Below are 17811 nucleotides of genomic sequence, written 5' to 3'. Positions count from 1 at the left end.
GGACCAAGACACTGGGAGGACGCGTTTATTGGAAGCACTGGGTGAGGGAGGAGGGAGGAGAACAGAGCTGCTGATCTCCATCCGGGTCAGGGGTCGGACTGGGCACCAAAGTTGGGGGAGGGAGCCCAGCACCGAGAATCAGACGGGGGAGACCCACCCCCTCGAGCTAGGCTGCTCTGGGGGCCAGGGGTGCATGCCTCCCCCCCTCCCCCACACACACGCTCCCCCTCCCCATGACTGCTTGGCCGCCGTCAGCGCAGGGAGCGTGGGACAGTCGGGGAGGACGAGCGGTAGCAGCGGTACCCCTCCAGCGAGGATGGGAGGAGCAGCAGGCCGCTCACGGGGTCCTTCCGGCAGCGCCCCATGGCCTCCTTGTAGCTCAGCCGCTCCTTGGAGATGGGGTCTGTCAAATCCTTCTCGTAGCTGGCCTCGTCCTGCAGGAGCTGGGCCAGCTCTTCACTGATCATGCCGGAGAGCACGGCCTGCGCGATGGGGATGCGGCCCGTCCTCTTGGGGTCGATGAGCCCTCCGGTCAGGTGCTGCACCCGCAGGTGCGGGAGCACGCTCTCCTGGGGCATCCAGCCCTTCTGGATGGCCTCGCCCACCGACAGCCTCTTCTTGGTGACGGGGTCCTCGATGCCGGTGAAGGCCTTCTGGGCGTTGAGCAGCCTCTGCGTTGAGCTGCTCTCGATCAGCCCCCTCTCCACGGCCTTGTGCACGGAGTAGCGCTCACGGCTGAGCAGGTCCACGATGCCCCCCGTGGCTGCCTGCGCCTCCAGCAGCTTCTGCCCGGTGATGGGGTCCAGCATGTTCTTGGCCACGGCTGTCTTGATGGTGCATTTGTGGTCCGTGGTTGTGTCATAGACCCCAGCAATGGGGAAGCTGTCCTCGCTGAGCCTGAGAGAGAAGCCGGAAGAGAAGAAACTGGTGCTCTGGGGGGCCGGGGAGGCAAGCGGGGACTTGGAGATGATGGCGCCGATGGAGAGGGAGGAGCAGGACTTGGTCTCCCCTGCCACGAGCAGGGCGAACTCGCTGATGGGGAGGTGGCCGTCCTTGTAGAGATGGTACTCCTCCTTGGAGATGCGCCGGCAGCGCAGGGCGGCCTCGATGGAGTACTGCTTCCCGCTCTTGCGGTCCAGGAGCACAGACTCCTCCCCATGGGGGCCCGAGGTGGTGACCTCCTCCCAGTCACACTCGAGCTCCTGCAGCTGGAGGTACTGGCCTCGGTCGATGATGCCCCTCTTGTAGGCCTCATACGGGGACATGTCCTTCCCCGTATCGGGCTCCAAGATGGAGATCTTGGTGGAGAGGTTGGTCTCTCGCGTCTGGGTCTCCTGGTTGAGCTCCTCGCGGCTCACCTTGGTGTGGAGGTCCCGGAGGGTCCTCTCCTTCTCGTAGATCTGGTCTTTCTCGCGGAGGATGGCCGTCTCGAGCTGCGAGAGCTCCTGGCCCCGCTGGGCAGCCCTCTGCCGCTCGCTCTCCGTCTTCCGGCTGAGCAGCTGCGACTCCTCCTGCAGGCGCAGCACCTTCTGCTGCTTCTGCCTCTCCAGCTCCCGCAGCTCCTGCTGCAGCTGCCGGCACTCCTGTCTCGCCTGGTCCCGGGCCTTCTGGAGCTCAGCTTCCTCCCGCGACCAGGTCCTCCTCAGTGCCTCAGCCCGGTCGATCCGCTCCCGCAGGCGCCTTGCCTCCTCCTCCTGGCTCTGCCTGGCGGCCCGCTCCCGGTTGAGCATCTCCCACACCCGGGAACGCTCTCCCTCCAGCACCGGGTCCTTCTCCACCCTGATCACTTCCTTGTAGATGGTCTTCTCCTGCGGTTTGGTTTTCTGGAGGACGTCGATCTGCACCTGCAGGTTCTTGCACTCCCGATGCAACTCCGTCACCTGGGTCTTCTCCTGGTCCAGGTCCCGCCGCAGGGCTTCCGTGGACTTCTCCAGATCCGGGTCCTTCTCCAGCTGGACCACCTCCTCCATGATGATCTTCTCCTGCACTGCAGGAGGCCGCTTCTCCAGCTCCTGGATCTTCAGGGTCAGCTGCCGCAGCTCCCTCTCCACAGCCGGCTTCTTGCTGCGGTCCTCTCCGAAGCTGAGCAGGCCCTCGTCCTCCTGCACGGCGGCCCACAGCTGCTGCACCTCCCGCTCCAGCTGCCGCCGCCGGCCCGCCTCCTCGTCCAGGCTCCGGCTGAGCCGGCTGTGCTCCTCGCGGAGCTTCGGGTCCTTCTGGGTGACCACCACCTCCTGCACCACCACCTTCTCCTCAGGCCGCCTCCTCTCCAGCAGCAGGTACTTGTTCTGCAGCTCGTAGACCACGTCCTCAGCGGCCCGCCGCTTCTGGGTCGCCTCCCGCACCTCCTGGCGCAGCCGCTGGGCCTCCTGCTCCAGGACCGGGTCCTTCTCGTGGCGCACCACCTCCTTGTTCACCGTCTTGGTCTCCACCTTGGCGCGCTCCCGCCTCCACGCGTCGCGCTCCCCCTGCAGCCGGATGAGCTGTTCCTGGGCCCGCCCGCTGCCATTGACCAGCTCGTTGAGCTGGGCCTTCAGACGGTCAATCTCCCGCAGCACCTCGGGGCTCCGCTCGTGCCTCACCACCTCCTGCGTCACCTGCTTGTACTCCACGGCGGGCTTCTGCGCCCGCAGGACCGCCAGCTCAGGCAGCAGCCGCTCCACCTCCTCCTCCGCGCCGCTCCTCCTGCGGGCTGTCTCCTGCAGCTCGGCCCTGAGCCGCGCGATCTCCCGCTCCGTCTCCGGGTCCACCTGGAAGATCTCGTGGACGCGCTCCTGCAGGTCCACCCTGGGCTTCTGCTTCTCCACCACGCTGTGCTGGCTGCGCAGCTCCTTCAGCTCCCTGGCCAGAGTCTCGTTCTCACGCCTCTCTGCCTCCAGGAGGCTCCGCAGCCTGGACGCCTCTTGGAGGAGGCCTGGGTCCCGCTCCACCTTCTTCACCTCCTTCACAATCACCTTTGGCTCCACGGCACGGATCGCCGCCTCCAGCTCCGCGATGCGAGCCTGCAGCTTGGCCACAGCCGCCTCTGCCCCCTTGCTCTGTGCCGCGTCCTCCTGCATCTGCAACCTCAGGGCCTCAGCCGCCTTGACCATTTCCAGGTCCTTCTCCACCTTGACCACCTCTTTCACCACGACCTTCTCCTTCACGTTCACCTCCTTCTGCTCAAGGGCCAGCAGCTCCGTCTTCAGCGCCTCCAGCTGGGCCGAGACGGCGGTGTTCTCCCCCCGCAGGCGCTGGATCTCGCTGCTGAGCTGAGCCGCCTGGCTGTCCAGGCCTGGGTCCCTCTCGATCTGGGTGACCTCCTTGGTCAGCAGGTGAGGCTGCGTGGCCTTCCTCTTGCTCTCCAGCTGCATGACCTTCTGGGCTGCCGCCTCCAGGTCTGCCTGCAGGCCGGCCCGCTTCTTGCCCTCGTCCTCCACCTGGGACTTCACCCTGGACAGGTTGCTCTCCAGCTGGGGGTCCCGGTAGAACTCCACCACTTCCTTCTCCTCCAGCTTCTCCAAGGGCCGTTGGGTCTTCAGCTGCAGCAGCTGTTTCCTCTGCTCCTCCAGTTCTCGCTGCACCTGAGCCACCCGCTTCCTCTCCTCCTCCAGCTGGGCCTTCAGGGCCTCTGACTCTCTCCCTGCTCGGGCTGGGCTCTCGGACCCCTGCTGTGTGTCATGGGTCTCCTGGATGTCCTCACTGAGCTCCTTCTGCAGAGTGAGAGGAAGAGGGTGAGGGGAGGAAAGGGATAAGCCCATGCCCATCCCACCCTCCTGAGATCAGGACCCTTCCCTGCTTCCTGAGACATCCCAGGAGGTCCAGGAGGTGGAACTGTAGACCTGAGATGCTTGGAGGCAGGATTTTGAGAGGCTCCATCAGTGTCCAGGATGTTAGGATGCAAGGCAGCGTTCAGGCCATGTTTGCACTAGAATGTGCAAGTAGGCAGGTCCTCCCTTCCAAACCTTTCCACCTCCCCCTCCACCCAGGCTCCCAGAAATGGGCCCACACTCCTCTGGGGGATATTGGAGTATGCCTCTGGGTGGGAGGAAGCTGGCCAGTCCCTTGAACAGTCACCAAGAGTCACGGAGAGGTCCGGGCTCCTGGTGTCCCAGGGATGGAGACCTAGGTGGCGTCTTGCCCACTGGGGCTGGGTCCTAAGGCTGAAGACTTTTCAGGGATTTCCTCCTGTCGCCACCAGGACACTGCCCAGTGGCTAAGCTGTGACTGCATTGACCGGCTGTACATCCCCTGGTACTAACTCTGAGATGGAACCCAGCCTGTAAGAGGTGCTGGGGGAGGCAGGGAGCTGCACCTCCCTCAAGCCGCCAAGCTGTCCCGGGGCTGCACGCTGCAGGGTGAGGAGGAAGAGACATCTCCCAGGTCAACCACCAGCCCAGGCTGCCTAGTGCAGGAATGGATGGGCATCACCCCTTACCTTCTCGAGAATCTTTCTGGCAAACTCCAGCTGGTGTAGTTGCTGCTGGTGTGCAGCTGCAGCCTCAGTGTAGGCCTTCATCAGGTTCTTCTCCTGGGGAGGCCAAAGGGAGGAGGGAGGAGAGGGGAGGGGGGAGGGGAGTGGAGGGAGGGCGGCATCAGCTCTGGCCTCTGAGGATGCGAAGCTCCTGGTGCTGAGGAATGAGGGATACAGAGCCATGGCTCACCTGGGCCTGGATGCTCTCCTGCAGGGGAGCCACTCGGGGTCTCTTGGGGGCCGACCCTGCCTGGGTGGGCTCCAGGGAGCAGCGGTAGGTGTCTGCCTGCAGCTCATAGTCCTGAGCAGCGGGGAAAGGACACAGGCTGGCTGTCAGTGGGCGAAGTGGGGGGTCGGGGGGAGTAGGGGGCTGGCGGGGGGGGGGGGTGGGAGATTAAGAAGGACGAACTGAAGTAACTGCTTGCCTGGAGGGCCGCCTGCAGGTGCTGGGAGAGGCGGGACACCGTGGCCCTGTCCTGCGCTCGGCCCTGGATCTCCTGCAGCAGCCTCTGCGGGGGGAAGAAGGGAAAGTCGGGAAACACCACTCACCTGGACTCTCCTCCAGCTGCGGCCTCCAGGGCCACAGGCAGCCAGCACCGCCCAGGGCGGGAAGGGCTCTGTGGTAAAGTGCCTTCTCCTCCCCATGACTCCCCGTGGCCTCGGCTCAGGACATTTCACGCGCCACACCCGGCCACCCTGTTCATGCCTCCGGCCTCAGCCTGGGTGTCAGCCCCTTTCAGACTGCTGGCCCTGACCCCCACGGGTGTCCTGCAACGGCTCCCACGGCGCTCTGGCTTCTCCACCAAAGCGCTTATCAGCATCATGGCCTGAGATGCCCCTGCCTGCCCCCCGCCCCTGATTCATTACAGTATGTACTAGGGGCTTGGCAAGTATGAGCAAGAGGACGCAGTAGGACTTGGAACCCTGAGGAGCATAAAGCCCGCTGCCCACCTCAAACCAGATAGAGAAGGGCGGGCCGTTTCTGTGGGCAAATTGGAGCATTTGGTGGGGTGGGGGTGGGTAGGGAGTAACACAAGGCCTCCGGGGCCTGAGCTTTGAGGTCATTAAAACACTGGCCACTAGGGGGCCACACACACACACAGGCAGCTCTCCCTGCTGGGGAGGCGGCCAGGGAAATGGACGTGGCTCGAGGGTCCAGCTCTGGGTATGGGCCCCCAGGTCGCCTGCAGCCCCAGATCCTCACCTTCTGTGCCTGCAGCTTGTAGGTGATCTGGCTGGGCCCGTCGCTGGGCCGCACCTGGTTGTGGGGCAGGTGCTCCAGCCAGGAGTTCAGGTTGTCCCTGCAGTTCTTGAATTGCTGGTAGGTGAGGCTGGCGTCCTGTACCATCTTCTCCCTGCAGAAGGATGAGGCCCAGAGCAGAGGTGAGAGCTGCCCCGGGGGGACAGGTGAGGGGTGCGCAGAGGAGGCTGGTGGGTGCCTGCCCCCTGGGGCAGGTCAGGAGGCCTGAGGGACCCACCGTGCCAATCCCCTAGTGCCGGCCCTGCGGAGCTGGGCATTCAGAGTTAGACCGGACACTCTCCGCCAGGCACCACCTGGTGCTGTTAGTATCCCCCCCCCCCTTTTTTTAAAATTTATTTGGCTGTGCTGGGTCTTAGTTGCGGCGTGTGGGATCTTTAGTTGTGGCTTGCAGGATCTAGTTCCCTGATGAGGGATCGAACCTGGGCCCCCTGCATTGGGAGTTCAGAGTCTTAAGCACGGGACCACCAGGGAAGTCTGATTTTAGAGGTGAGCAAATGGAGCCTCAGAGCGGTGAAGTCACCAGTCCAAGGTCACACAGCTCATCAGCAGCGGCGCCTCTGTGCACTGCAGGGCTGTGCCACGAGCCCCAACGGCCCAGCCACTCACCGCAGGTCCAGCTGGTCGCCCACGGCGTGGTAGCGGTCGGTGAGGGCCTGCACCTGGCGCTGCTGGTGCGGCAGGTCTTGGCAGAACTCGTGGAAGTTGTTCTGCAGCGCGCTGCACGTGCGCTCGGCGGCCTTCAGCTGGCGGTGCAGCCCTAGCACGCAGGCCTGCTGCTGCAGCAGCTCCCTCCGCCGGCGCTGGGGCAGGAGGGGACATAGCACGATGCAGCCTGTGGTTTGGTCAGACGCCACGTCCACCCTCCACCTGCCCCCAAATGCTCGGTCAGGCTGTGCCCTGCTCCTGCCAGCAGGCCACCTGGCTCCTCACCTGCAGCTCACTGACCCTCTCCTGCAGCGCGCCCTGGCCAGCGGGGATGGGGGCCTCCTGCACCAGGGAGGACTCGAAGCCTCGGATGACCCTGTCTGCATCCCCGATCTGCCGCTCCAGCCCCAGGGCAGCCTTCGCTCTGCCACAGAGGAGGCCAAGGGTCAGACACCCCCTCGGCCACACCCGTGCGGCCTCGCCCAGCGGCCCCCATCCCCGGAGCACTCACTTCTCCCCGTAGAGGCTGCAGAGACCCTGCACGTCACTGTACTTGTTCTTGATGTTGTTGAGGGCCACGGGCAGGTGCAGGGCGGCAGGGCCCGCGGGGTGCCCGGACAGAAACGCCTCACACTCCTGCTGGGCCGCCTCCTTCTCTGCTCCCAGGCTCTGCAGCTGCTGGGCCGTGCCCTGGGGTGGGGCAGGGCTCAGGATCTCTGCTCTGGGCAGGTGAGTTCCACCCAGCCCTCCTGCCAAGTCAGCCTAACTCTGCCCACAAGGCCTGAGTTCCCATGTAGATGACCATGGTCAGGTCAACCTCTCTGACCCTCAGTCTCCTCATCTACAGGATGCTTGACGGGAGGATGAAATGAGACCCCGTGTGTCAGGAGCTCTTGCCCACCTCGGTCTTCATATTGCTATCCTGTTCACAAAACCTTCAGTACCCTGCCCCCTCGCTCCAGGTCAGGCAGGAGAGCCCTAGCTCCACCCACTTGGGGTTGTTTCATTGATTCTTTTATCAGTTACTCACCCATCGATTCCATCAGCCATTGGCACCAACTCCGTGCCACACCCTGCCTACCTTCCAGGCTAACTGGACCCCCAACACCTGTGACGCTGTGACTTCAAAACCCAAGGACCTATTTGGAGACTGCCTGGGCCCAAGAGAGCTGCCAGGTCCCGGGGCAGGGGGAACCAGGGCCCGGCATGGACAGAGGTATTGCTGAGGCCGCGTTACTGCATGGTAATGCTACTCCTGCTTCCTCCCCCGCCCCCCGCCCCCGAGGACCCCGTCTGCAACACCTTTCCTGCCTCTGGAACCCTCCCGCCCCCACCAGCCCTCTGACCCAGCTGAAACGGGACGGAACATTGTGGAGTGAAAATAACAAGTTGCACAATAACGTGAGCGACATGCTTCGAATTCTTAAAAACTAAATCCAAACAGTAGATTTGAGTAGAAACCGGTTTGGAAGGATCTAACCCAAACTGCTACCCCCCGCCCCCCCGGTGTGGGGAAGGGGCGGCTTTCACTGTTAGCCCTCTCGTGACATGTTTCTACTCCTGCAACCTGTCCAGGGAGGCTCCCTGCCAGCCACCCAGGGGGGACACCTCCTCGAAGATGCTCCAGGCTTCCTTGCTGCTCTCAGGACTCTCGCCGGAACACCCCTCCAGCGTGAGGAATGGGCCTTTACTCTGAGCCCTGCCCCTCTAGAACCTTCCCAGGCCTTGCTATACTTCATCCTCAGGACAACCAGACGACCTGGGTACTATTGTGGCAGTTTTCAGGGATGAAGAAACCAAGGCCCAGACAGGTTAAGTGAATCGCCCAAAGCCACAGAGCAGGTCCGTGGAGGAGGCAGGATGGGAGCCAGCTTGCGTGAGCCCTGGCCTGTCCGCCCTCTTCTTCCACCTCGGGGGCCCATGGCTGCTCCCACACGTGCTTTGTCTTTACTTTGTGCACACCCCCTCCCCTCCCCCACCCCAGGCCAGACCATTTCTTATCCCAGCTGCCCTGGGTCACCCACCTTGTGGCTTTGGATGCGGCCCTCCAGGTCCTCCAGGGGCGCGGTGCGGCTCAGCGGGGCCCTGGTCCAGGCCAGCACCAGCTTCTCTATCTGCGCCAGGTCCTCCTCCAGCCGGGTCAGCTGTGTCAGGAGCTTCTGGGCCTGTGCGTCGGCTGGGGCTGAGCTGCTTGGAGCTGGGGGAAGAGAGTGCCTGTGAGGGTCCAGGGCCTACCTCACATCTGCCCGTCTGCCTGGTGGGCCCCTCCCTGAGTGCCCCTAGAGGGTCCTGTGTGGGGGAGGGCGGGAGGGCAGTGCTCAGGGCCTAACTGATGGAGGGACATCCCCAGGGGCTTGCCAACCCAGGAGGTGGAATCCCCAGAGCAGAAGTCCTTAATTTAGGGTCACCCCCTGCCCGTGACAGCCCCCACAGTGACCAGAGTACGAGTCGCTCTATCCCAACAGTGCCTTATTCTTCCCCCCCATCCCCCCACCCGTTCCCTGGCCAGCCCTCGGTACCCTGCTGGCTAGGCCGTAAGGGCGCCACAGCACTGGCTTTCAGGCGGCTCCGGACTGTCGTCAATTTCTGCTTCAGGGCCTGCACCTCCGAGGCCAGCCTGGAAGGAGGAGGAGATCAGGGAAGGACGTCCCTCCACTCTCTCCCCCGGCCCCAGCCGTCACTGGTCCAGGCGAAGGCCAGGCAATGGCCTCAAACCACAGGGCCTGGTCTAGGTCTACAACCAGCCTCCTGCCCCTGAGGATCCCACACAGACCCACCTGGAGGCCCTGGCCACGGCCTCAGGGTCCGGGGCTGGGATGCAGAAGCAAGCGGCTGGGGCACATTTGGTCTCTCCTGCCGGGCTCTGGACCACCCAGGTGTACAGGTCAGTGTTGTCCAGCAGCGTGTACCGCTCACCCCGCTGCAGCTGCACCTGGGGGGCAGGTGGGGAGGGGCTCATGCAGGCTCAGGGGCTGGGCAGGGGCAGGGATCAAGGCCAAGGTGGGTAGAGGCTGGGGATGGAGACAGGTAGGGACAGGAGCTGGGGCAGGGGCAGGGGTGCTGGGGTGGGGAAAGGGACAGGCCAGGGGCAGGACAGGGCTTGGAGAGGGGTGGGGCGGGGCCGTGGCAGGAGTGGGTAGGAGTGGGCAGGGGAGGGGGTGGAGGTGGGAGGGCTGGAGTGGGTGGGGCCAGAGGAACTGGGCGGGGAGGGGCTATACTTCTCCAGAGTCCCAGTCACAGATGCTGTCCACGTGCAGGGGCTGCTGGGGTGGGTTCCTGCGCTGTGGCAGAGGGACCACCTCCTGGCTTCGCAGTTGCAGGTCCCCAACAGTCTTTTTGGCCATGACCAGCTGCTTCTCCTCTGCCTGCAGGGACCCAGGCAATGGAGGCTCAGGCCAGCCCCAAACGTGCCCCCCAAGAGGGCCAGGGAGGGGTCTGGCCTTCATGAAGACAGGGTCTCTTAGCACAGTAAAAGGAGACCCTCCCTGCGGACACAGGATCCTGGGCCTGCGGGTTGGGGTGGGGGAGGGGGCTGCCCAGCACCACCCAGGCCTCCCGAGGGGGAGCTAGAGGGGCCTCAGAGCTCTTCTGGGCAAACCCTGTCACATTACAGATGAGGAAACAGGTCCAGAGGTGGGAAGGGGGTGCTTGTAACAGACCAAGCTCCTCTGGCTGGAGGAGACCCCCTTCTTCTGCCCCAAAGGCTGGGGCTCTGGGCAGGACTGAGTACCTGGGAGGCGTGAGGCTCAACACACAGGCAGGCCCCGTTCCCAGGAGTGGGTGCAGGGGGCCGGGTGGGGCCACCTCACCTCCAGTTGCCGCAGAAGCTCTGTTGGGGCGGCAGGTGGGCCCCCCGGGGCAGGGCTGTACTGGGTGTCCAGGCTGGAGTTGAGCTTCGCCAGGGTCTGGCTGACAGAGTCGGCGTCTTCCTGGAACTGAGGGCGGCAGGCGGTCAGGGGCAGAGCTGGGGGACCCACTGCCCTAGGACACCCTGCAAACTGGCTAAATGCAAACCGTCTAAAACCAAACTGCCACTTGCCATTGGCAGTGGGACCTTTTTAACTGAAGTGCTCTGTAAATCGGGCATTTGGGGGTCACGGAACTTAATTTCTCTCAGTGTGGTAAAACCCGTTGGTTTTCATTCTTCCTGCACAGAGGAAGGGCGGTGCCCCTCCCGCCTCACTCCAGCACCTGGAGTCCTGGCTGGGACTCTGGGGTGGGTGCCCAGGGTGCCTCGGAGTAGAAGCTGGGAGTGCGCTTTAAAGAAACATCCTACAGTTGGGTGACGTTACGGAATTCTCATCCATGGGCGTGATAATGGTACTGTGGATATACAGAAAAATGCCTTTTGAAAAAAAGAAAAGGGAAGAAAAGACGCCTTGGCTTTTGTCTTCCTCAAAGTATATAAACCATTTTAGTTGGAAATTTTTTAAAAAGTTCCTGTTGTATATATACATTTTAAATTTTTTTGTCTTTAATTTTTTTCTGGTTTTTTTCTCTCTCTCTACCCATCCTCTATTATATCAACGTTTCTCAACCCGTGTCTCATTATTGTCTCTTCTAAGGAGATTTTTAGACTTTTTTTTCCTTACTTTCCCCATCGTCACCATGAAATTTTAATATTATAGGTGTGTCATATATCCTTTATGTATATATATCTATGACATGCACAAAAAGAGGATGATATTTTTTCATCCCCAAGAACCAACTCTCACCCCCCAGGAGTGATATCACCCTGTCGAGAACGCATGTGTGACATTATTGTCCGCCTGGGACCCAGTCACAACGACACAGCTCCGTCATTGTTAGGCGGTGCCTTGACCCCCGAGACGCGAGCGTGTGCTGCGGCGGCCCCCCGCCCGGCCCTGCCCGCAGCCTCACCCGGCGGTAATCCTCTACGTGCTGCAGGAGGCTCTCCTGGCAGATGCACAGGTTCAGGAAGTTCTGCCACTCCGTCTTCAGGGCCTCCTGGTGGGCCTGGGGGCAGCGGCAGGGAGCCCTCGGACCAGACCCCAACCTGGTCCATCCACCCGCCCACTCACGCGGGGGCCCCACCCGCGGTCCCGGACCCAGGAGGTGTCTCCCTCTCCATCTCCCCAGCCTCCCCGGGAAGCTCCCTGACTGAGGGGGCAGGGGTCCCCGAGGCGGCAGGGAGTGTGTGGGCCTTCGTACCCGGATGGGCCCCACAGCCGGGTGCCCAAGCTCCACCATGCGCTCTCCGTCGTCCTCCAGCTGGTTCACGCACTGCTCCTGGCTCAGCAGCTCGTGCTGCTTGAAGTGCTGGGAGAGAGTCGGGGAGCTGGCGGTGAGGATGAGGATGGCCTTGTCCCCCCGCCCCGCCCCCACGCGCCCCCGCTGACCTCGTACTCCCTCCGCACGCCCGCAGGGTCCGCCATGAGGTCGCTCCAGTCCTGCTGCAGGATGTGCCGCTGCTGCTGGGCCAGGGCGCTCAGCTGGCGCGTGCAGCCCTGCAGGTGTGTGTACAGGCTGCCCAGGCTCTGCCCTCGCCACGAGGCCACCTTCTGTGCTCGGGCGAGAGGCGGGGAGAGAGAAGGAGTAGCAAGAGGCACCCTCAGGCTGTGCCCAGAAACGCTGGCCCAGTCCAGGGTGCAGGCAGCCTGGCCCGGCCCCGCTGCCAGCCCACCCAGCCTGCAGGCCTGGCCCTACCCCCTACTCACCAGGAGGTCCCGGTATTGGCTCCGGATGGTGGCCGTGTCCTGCCTCGACCGAGGGGGAGAGCACTGAGGCCCGGTGAGAGATGAGGTGCAGGGGAAGACATACCCCACGCCCTAGGCCAGACGAAGGCCCAGTGAGACATGGGGTTCCGGGGAAAACGTACTCCACGCCCTGGGCCACCCGTGCCCCCCTCTTCCAGCCCTCGCCCTAGAGGGCCAGCCAGGCCTCGCTCAGGCTCTGACAGGAGAGAGGGAACTGGGGCTGGGCTGGGGCCGACAGCTCACCCACCGGCCCTATGAGGCTCTGCAGCTGCTGCCCATATGCCTCGATCTCCTTCTGCAGGATGTTGTGCTCCGCGATCTGCTGCTCCAGCTCCGCCATGCCCGGCCCGTACTGGCCCTCGCGGACCTGCTTCTGCAGAAGAGCTGGCCGCTCAGTTCTGCTGCAGGGCCTGGGGTGGGAGCCCTCCAGCACCCACTCTCCCCCTCGCCCCTGGGTCCCCATCGGCAGGGGTGGAGCTGGCCATATGGGCAGAGGGTGGACAGGTGGGTACCTGGGTGAAGGCTGCAGCTCACGCTGGGATACATGCTATTCTCCAGTGGCCCCAGCCAAGGCCTCAGGGTCGCATGACTGCGGACCCCACTGGTCCCCGGGACTGGCAGCTCAGCCTCTGAAAAGTCTCCCCACTCTGCCCTGCCGCCTGCTGGGACACCTCTGGCCTGACTCCAGGAGCCTGCACACACCCTGCCCTGTCCATGGCCTTCTCTGTCCTTTCACTCTCATCACCGCACCCCTTCTGTCGTGACATCAAAGCACAGTACCTCACCTGATGCTCAGGGTGCCTGCGACCTGGTTCTGCCTGCCTGCCCACAAAACCCCACTTCCCATGGCACCCCAGGCTTCCTCCAGGCAAGAGCCTCTGTTCCGTTTTTTCTGGAATGTCCTCTTCTCACCACTTCACCCCAACCCAAACCGAGCCCTCCCAGCTGCAGGGAGCCTTCCCCGACTACACCGTCTCCTCTGACCCCTCCCTTTCCCGACGTCTGGCCTCCCCCAGCAGCTCTGGATAGCCCTCTGATCGCTGCTGGCTGTGACTGCCGGCTCCTTGAGGCGTCTCCGACTTTGGGGATGGCCCCTGACCTGCTTCTGCTCCAGCACACGCGCCCAGTCGACCCTGGGCCCCACGTCGGGAGGCAGAACCATCTTCTCGTACAGGGCGCGGTATGCGGCGCACTCCTGGGTCACCCGCTCGTGCAGCTGCTTGATGCTGCCAAGGAAGAGGCCAGCAGGTCGGAGCTGGGCCTGGGGCTCCCCCGGGACCCCCGGCACCTCCATCCTTGAGGCCCAGCCCCTGCCACCGCCACCGCCATCCCACTCACTCCTTCTCGATCTCCTCAGCTTGCGGGTGCTTGAGCCGCTGGGCCTTGTCCACGTCCAGGAAGAGGTCCTTCAGCAGCACCTCGGCCTCCTTCAGGCTGCGGCCCACCTCCTGCTGGTGCTGCAGGGCCTGGCTCTGCTCGCTGTGCTGCCGGTCCTGCAGCCAGGGATGGCATCCTCACTGCCCGTCACTGCTGCCTGAGCCCCGCTCTGAGGGACCCTGGCCAAACCGGGTGCCCACCGTGGCAGAGGGTGGGGCCCAGGCACCTGCGGGGTGGACTCAAGGACACAGGGGAAGCCTGGACCCATCAAGCCCCCTTGACCCCCAAGGTTAGGAGCCCAGCAGAGGAGGGCTAAGTCTTCTCTCCCAGGGAAGGACGGGCCTGTCTGTGCATCTTCACCATGATGAGTGGACACACCAGGGATCGCCTCCCCCCCCACCCCGCAACGCCCTGCCATCTGCCCCCAGGCCTCACCTGCTGCAGCTTCCTCTGTGTCTCCAGGATGTCCCTCTCCACCTGGTCGGCGTTGGCCTGCATACGGGAGATGAGCAGGGCCAGCTCCTGGGCGGCAGCTCTGATGGGGGGTGGGGAGAGAGGGCAGTGTGGTTGGAAAAGATCCCTCTGTTCCCGCTGGGCAGACGTCTGCCCACCTGGGAGGGGGAGTCCCCTGCCTGGCCTGCCCTGTCCTGCCCTATAGCGGGGCTCACTGCCCTGGAGGGAGGAGTCTGAGGCCTGGAGCCCTGGCCTGTCGGAAGCTCTGTGAGATACTCAGGTCTGGGCAGGGGAGGGCTGCTTCCACAGGAGGGCTCTGAAAATGGGGGTCCCGGGTATGCGTGGCACCAATGAGCAGGCCAGCTTCCCTGTCCTGGAAGTATGTTCCCGACGCCGCCCAGTTCCCTGCGGCTTCTTCTGGCTGGAGGGCAGGCAGCCGGCTGGGAGTGAGTGAATCACCGGCTTAGCCCCTAGTGCCTGAGACGGAATGCCCGGGTCTTGGGGAGGAGTGGTTGGGCTGGCTGGGGAAGGGGAGCAGCGTGTCCCCAAACCCAGCTTCTTCTCACGCCAACCCTGTCTCCCTCTACCACCCTGGGCTTTGCCTGTGCCCAGGCTAACAAGCTTCCAAAGGAGACACACAGCACCGGGGCGGGGGTGGGGAGCACAAGATTGCCAGAGCACCCCAACACTTTCCAGATTCAGGGGTTCAGAGCCCAAACTGGGACCTGAGTTGCTCCAGGCCACACAGCCAGGAGCAAAGGATGAGCCTGAACCGGGTCCCCAGGGTCCTTTCCCATCCTCTACAGGGCGCCTGCTGTGGCCTTGAGCTCATTCTCTGGAGCCTAGAGGGTGGAGCAGACCTAAGAAAAGGCAGTGGTCTAAGCCTCAGGAGCGCAGCACCCTGTGAGGTCGGTCATAGTCCTGGGGAAGGGAAGCCTTCACGAGCTGGACCTTCAACCAGGGGTCACAGGATAAGTCCCCTCCAAGCAGAGGGGCGGTGACGCAGACACAGTCTGAAAGCACTCTGACCGACAGCCTGGTTTTTTTATTCGTCACGACAGCTGTGTGGTCTTGGGCAAGTTACTTAACCTCTCTGTGCCTGAGGTTCCTCACCTGTAAAGTAAGGCTCTAGTAATATCTACCTCACTGTGTGTGTTAAGAGAACTAATTCATCTGAAGTGTCTTGTGAGGTCAGCACCCAGTAAGGGTTACGTTTTATTCCTCTAGAATGTAAGCGTGTCGAAGGCAGGGACCTGTCAATTCTGTTTATGATGGCATCCCCAGGGCCTAGAACAGTCTTGGCACACAGTAGGTGCTCAATAAATATGTGTTGAACAAGTGGATTGCACGTGAGGGGAATGATGAACGCTCCTGGGGCGGCTGCAGCCAGAGGACAGGGCTGTGGGGACCGAGCTGCCCGGGAGCCCAGGAAACTCCCTGGGGATGGGAGCTCCAGGCCCTGAGCCCGGGGGGCACTGCCCCCACCGGGAGGAGCACACTCCACCCTGGGCAGCGCCCGGGAGCCCCAGGGAGGACAGGTCACTCCAGTGAGAGTCTTAACTGCCGTCTTTCCTGTCCGCCGAGAACTCAGCCTCATTGTGGTCACCCGATCCCTATCGGAGTGATGGGCCTTTCATCTGCGCTCCCATCTCCACACCCGGGACCCCGGGCGAGCTGCCACTCCACCCTGCAGAGGGGACGGATGGCCAGCCAGCGGAAGGAGGCCGGCCAAGTCTGTCTGCACACCGTGGGGCTCTGGAGAGCCGGGCTGGGCCCTGCAGTGAGCCAGGTGAACTGAGAGAGGCTCTGAGGATGTCCTGGGCCCACGGGCCCCTCCCCCTTCCCCACAGCACCCCCCCATGCACCCATACGGTGAAGGAATCATCCCAACTCTGTAGCAAAACTCTCAAGACCCGAGGTGCGAGCCGGGTGGGGAAAGCTGAAGCCTGGACTGGGGGCAGCGCAGCCCTGCCTCCGGGCACCCCACCCTGCACCTCGCGGCTTCTCCGGCCTCAGTCCTTCTGCCCATCCGGTGCCCAGGTCCCAAGGGTCAGCCCGGTCCAAGCAGAGCTTTGAGTCAGAGCCACAGACAGGGAGCCAGGCCCTCCGGTCTCCCAGCCCCCCAGCAGAGGAAGGCAGCTGCTCGGGCCCCCATCCAGGGCGTATGCAGAGCAGCCTCACACCTTGACCCTCAGGCCCCCCGGAGAAAGTGGGGAGCCCCAGGCCATCCCTGGTCACCTGCCAGGGCTGGAGCTCAGCCTGGGCTGGGGAGAGAGTCCACCCCCAGGCTCTCGGCCTTGGGACACCAAATGCCAGCAGTGGGCTGGTCCCCAGCTCCGGCCCGCTGCCTCCAGGTGGCTGGAGCACCTGGGTCTGGCCCCACCCCTGCCCCCTCCCCCGGCCCCGCTCACCGGCTGTGCTTGTTGGGGGACCCCTTGGGGGGGGAGCCTTTGGCTGGGGAGCCCTTGGGGGACCCCTTCCCCTGGGCGCCTTTGCTCAGCCCCTTGAACATGGTCGTGAAGGCAGGTGCGGGCTTGGGCTGGGCTCGGCCGGCGAGGGCAGGCAGCAGGCGTGCGTCCTCGCTGGCTGCTCAGCTGGGCTCTGGCGAGGTGGGGCGGCCGGCACCGGGAGGCCAGTTTCTGGGCGGCCCCGCCCTGCAGGTGAGGCGGCGAGCGGAGCTCCGTGCTGCGCGCATGCACCCGGGCTGGCCCACACCTTGCTCGCGCCCGCTCCTGCACAACCAGTTTGGGAGGAAAGGGCACAGCCCAGAGGGCGGGGCGCCCGAGCCTGCCCGACTCTCAGAGAAGGTTTGGACTTGTTACACCTGCACGCTCAGAGCAGAGGGAGTCGGCAGGTTTCCACCCAGATGGGGAAATAACCCAGCCCAGGAGGGACAGGGCTCCAGACAGACGGACGAGTGCGTGCACACACAGGCCCAGGGACCGAGGCCCGGCCTTAGAGCTCGGGCTCAGGGTTAATAAGCACCTCCAGCCAACACAGGGCTCTCAGGCACGCCCCACCCACGGCTCTCGCCCCCCCAGGGGGCTGCTCCCTGCCAGCTCAGGGTGGGTGGGAGGCCCCGGGCTCTCTGCTCACCACCAAGGCGTCCAGGTCTCTGCTCCATTACTGACATGATGGGGCAGCCAGGGGGCATTCACCCCAGGCAACCGGCACAAGGTACATTTTAAAAGTGCGCACCACCCAGCCGGCTCCCCGGGGCACCACCCCGCAGCCCGGCTGCCCGCTTTTCCTGGCCAGCTGGTTATCCCAGCGGTGCATGGCTCCAGGGCCAGATGCAGTCAGATGCGCATTGCTGGGATCCTCAGAAGAGTTTCAGACCAGCTCCAGAGGGGCCCGGACTCCCCCTGGGCCCCTCTGCCCAAGAACCCCCAGCCCTAGCCTTAAGGTGCTGCTGAGCCTCCAGGGAACCCACCGTTACTTGGGTTTCTTACCTGCCTCTCCTCCCTCCCCAGTGGCCCCTGGTGGCTTTTCTGGAGTCAGACGAGTGTCTAACAGCAGTGCCGGTTTACTGGTCTTTCCCTCTCATCGAGGGCCAGGGAGGTCATCTTGGTAGCTGCCCTCTCTTGCGGTGGCCCCCAGGATCTTCAAGAAAGGAGTGAGTTCCTCCGTTTCCAGGCACTCACTTCACTGGCCCAGCTCACATCCCTTCTATAGATCGAGAGTCATTTCCTGGAACCATCACAGTTTCCGTGAAAGGAGGGTTTGAGCGGGAGCAAAGGGGGAGGGATGCAGACAGGCTGGGTTTGAAGCACTGGGACATCCTGGCAGGCTCAGCTGAGGGCAGAAAACATCCAGAGAAGAGATAAAGGTCCCAGCAGACTAGGGAGATCAGGGACAGGGACCTCAGACTGGCCACATTCTCCCTGGGACAGAAAAGGCCTGAA

The 17811-nt window shown here is 63.5% G+C and overlaps 1 protein-coding gene across 1 annotated transcript; it reads right to left on the bottom strand.

The window, feature by feature from the left end:
- Positions 1-4: 4 nt before the first annotated feature.
- EVPL (envoplakin) lies at positions 5-16540 on the bottom strand. The gene is made up of 22 exons (XM_057715338.1): positions 16318-16540; positions 13889-13988; positions 13415-13569; positions 13176-13302; positions 12324-12449; positions 12038-12148; positions 11720-11881; positions 11532-11639; positions 11241-11336; positions 10169-10294; positions 9578-9724; positions 9137-9291; positions 8879-8976; positions 8384-8556; positions 6871-7049; positions 6645-6783; positions 6321-6514; positions 5658-5808; positions 4879-4962; positions 4644-4754; positions 4418-4510; positions 5-3692 (listed from the first exon to the last, which is right to left on the bottom strand). The coding sequence occupies exons 1-22, from the start codon at positions 16416-16418 to the stop codon at positions 252-254; spliced, it is 6177 nt and encodes a 2058-aa protein (XP_057571321.1). The 5' UTR covers positions 16419-16540; the 3' UTR covers positions 5-251.
- Positions 16541-17811: the final 1271 nt, after the last annotated feature.

This window comes from Hippopotamus amphibius, chromosome 17, assembly GCF_030028045.1.
Source record: "Hippopotamus amphibius kiboko isolate mHipAmp2 chromosome 17, mHipAmp2.hap2, whole genome shotgun sequence".
Taxonomy (NCBI): Eukaryota; Metazoa; Chordata; class Mammalia; order Artiodactyla; family Hippopotamidae; genus Hippopotamus; species Hippopotamus amphibius.
This window is presented reverse-complemented; position numbering and strand designations above follow the sequence as displayed.

Bases quoted from the DNA above. Each gene is read 5' to 3' on its own strand.
- EVPL (XM_057715338.1), bottom strand. From the start codon at position 16,418: ATGTTCAAGGGGCTGAGCAAAGGCGCCCAGGGGAAGGGGTCCCCCAAG. The intron at 13,303-13,414 runs GTGAGTGGGATG...CTTCCTTGGCAG, and splicing joins GCTGAGGAGATCGAGAAGGA to CATCAAGCAGCTGCACGAGC. The intron at 8,557-8,878 runs GTACCGAGGGCT...CTCTTCCCCCAG, and splicing joins CTTACGGCCTAGCCAGCAGG to CTCCAAGCAGCTCAGCCCCA.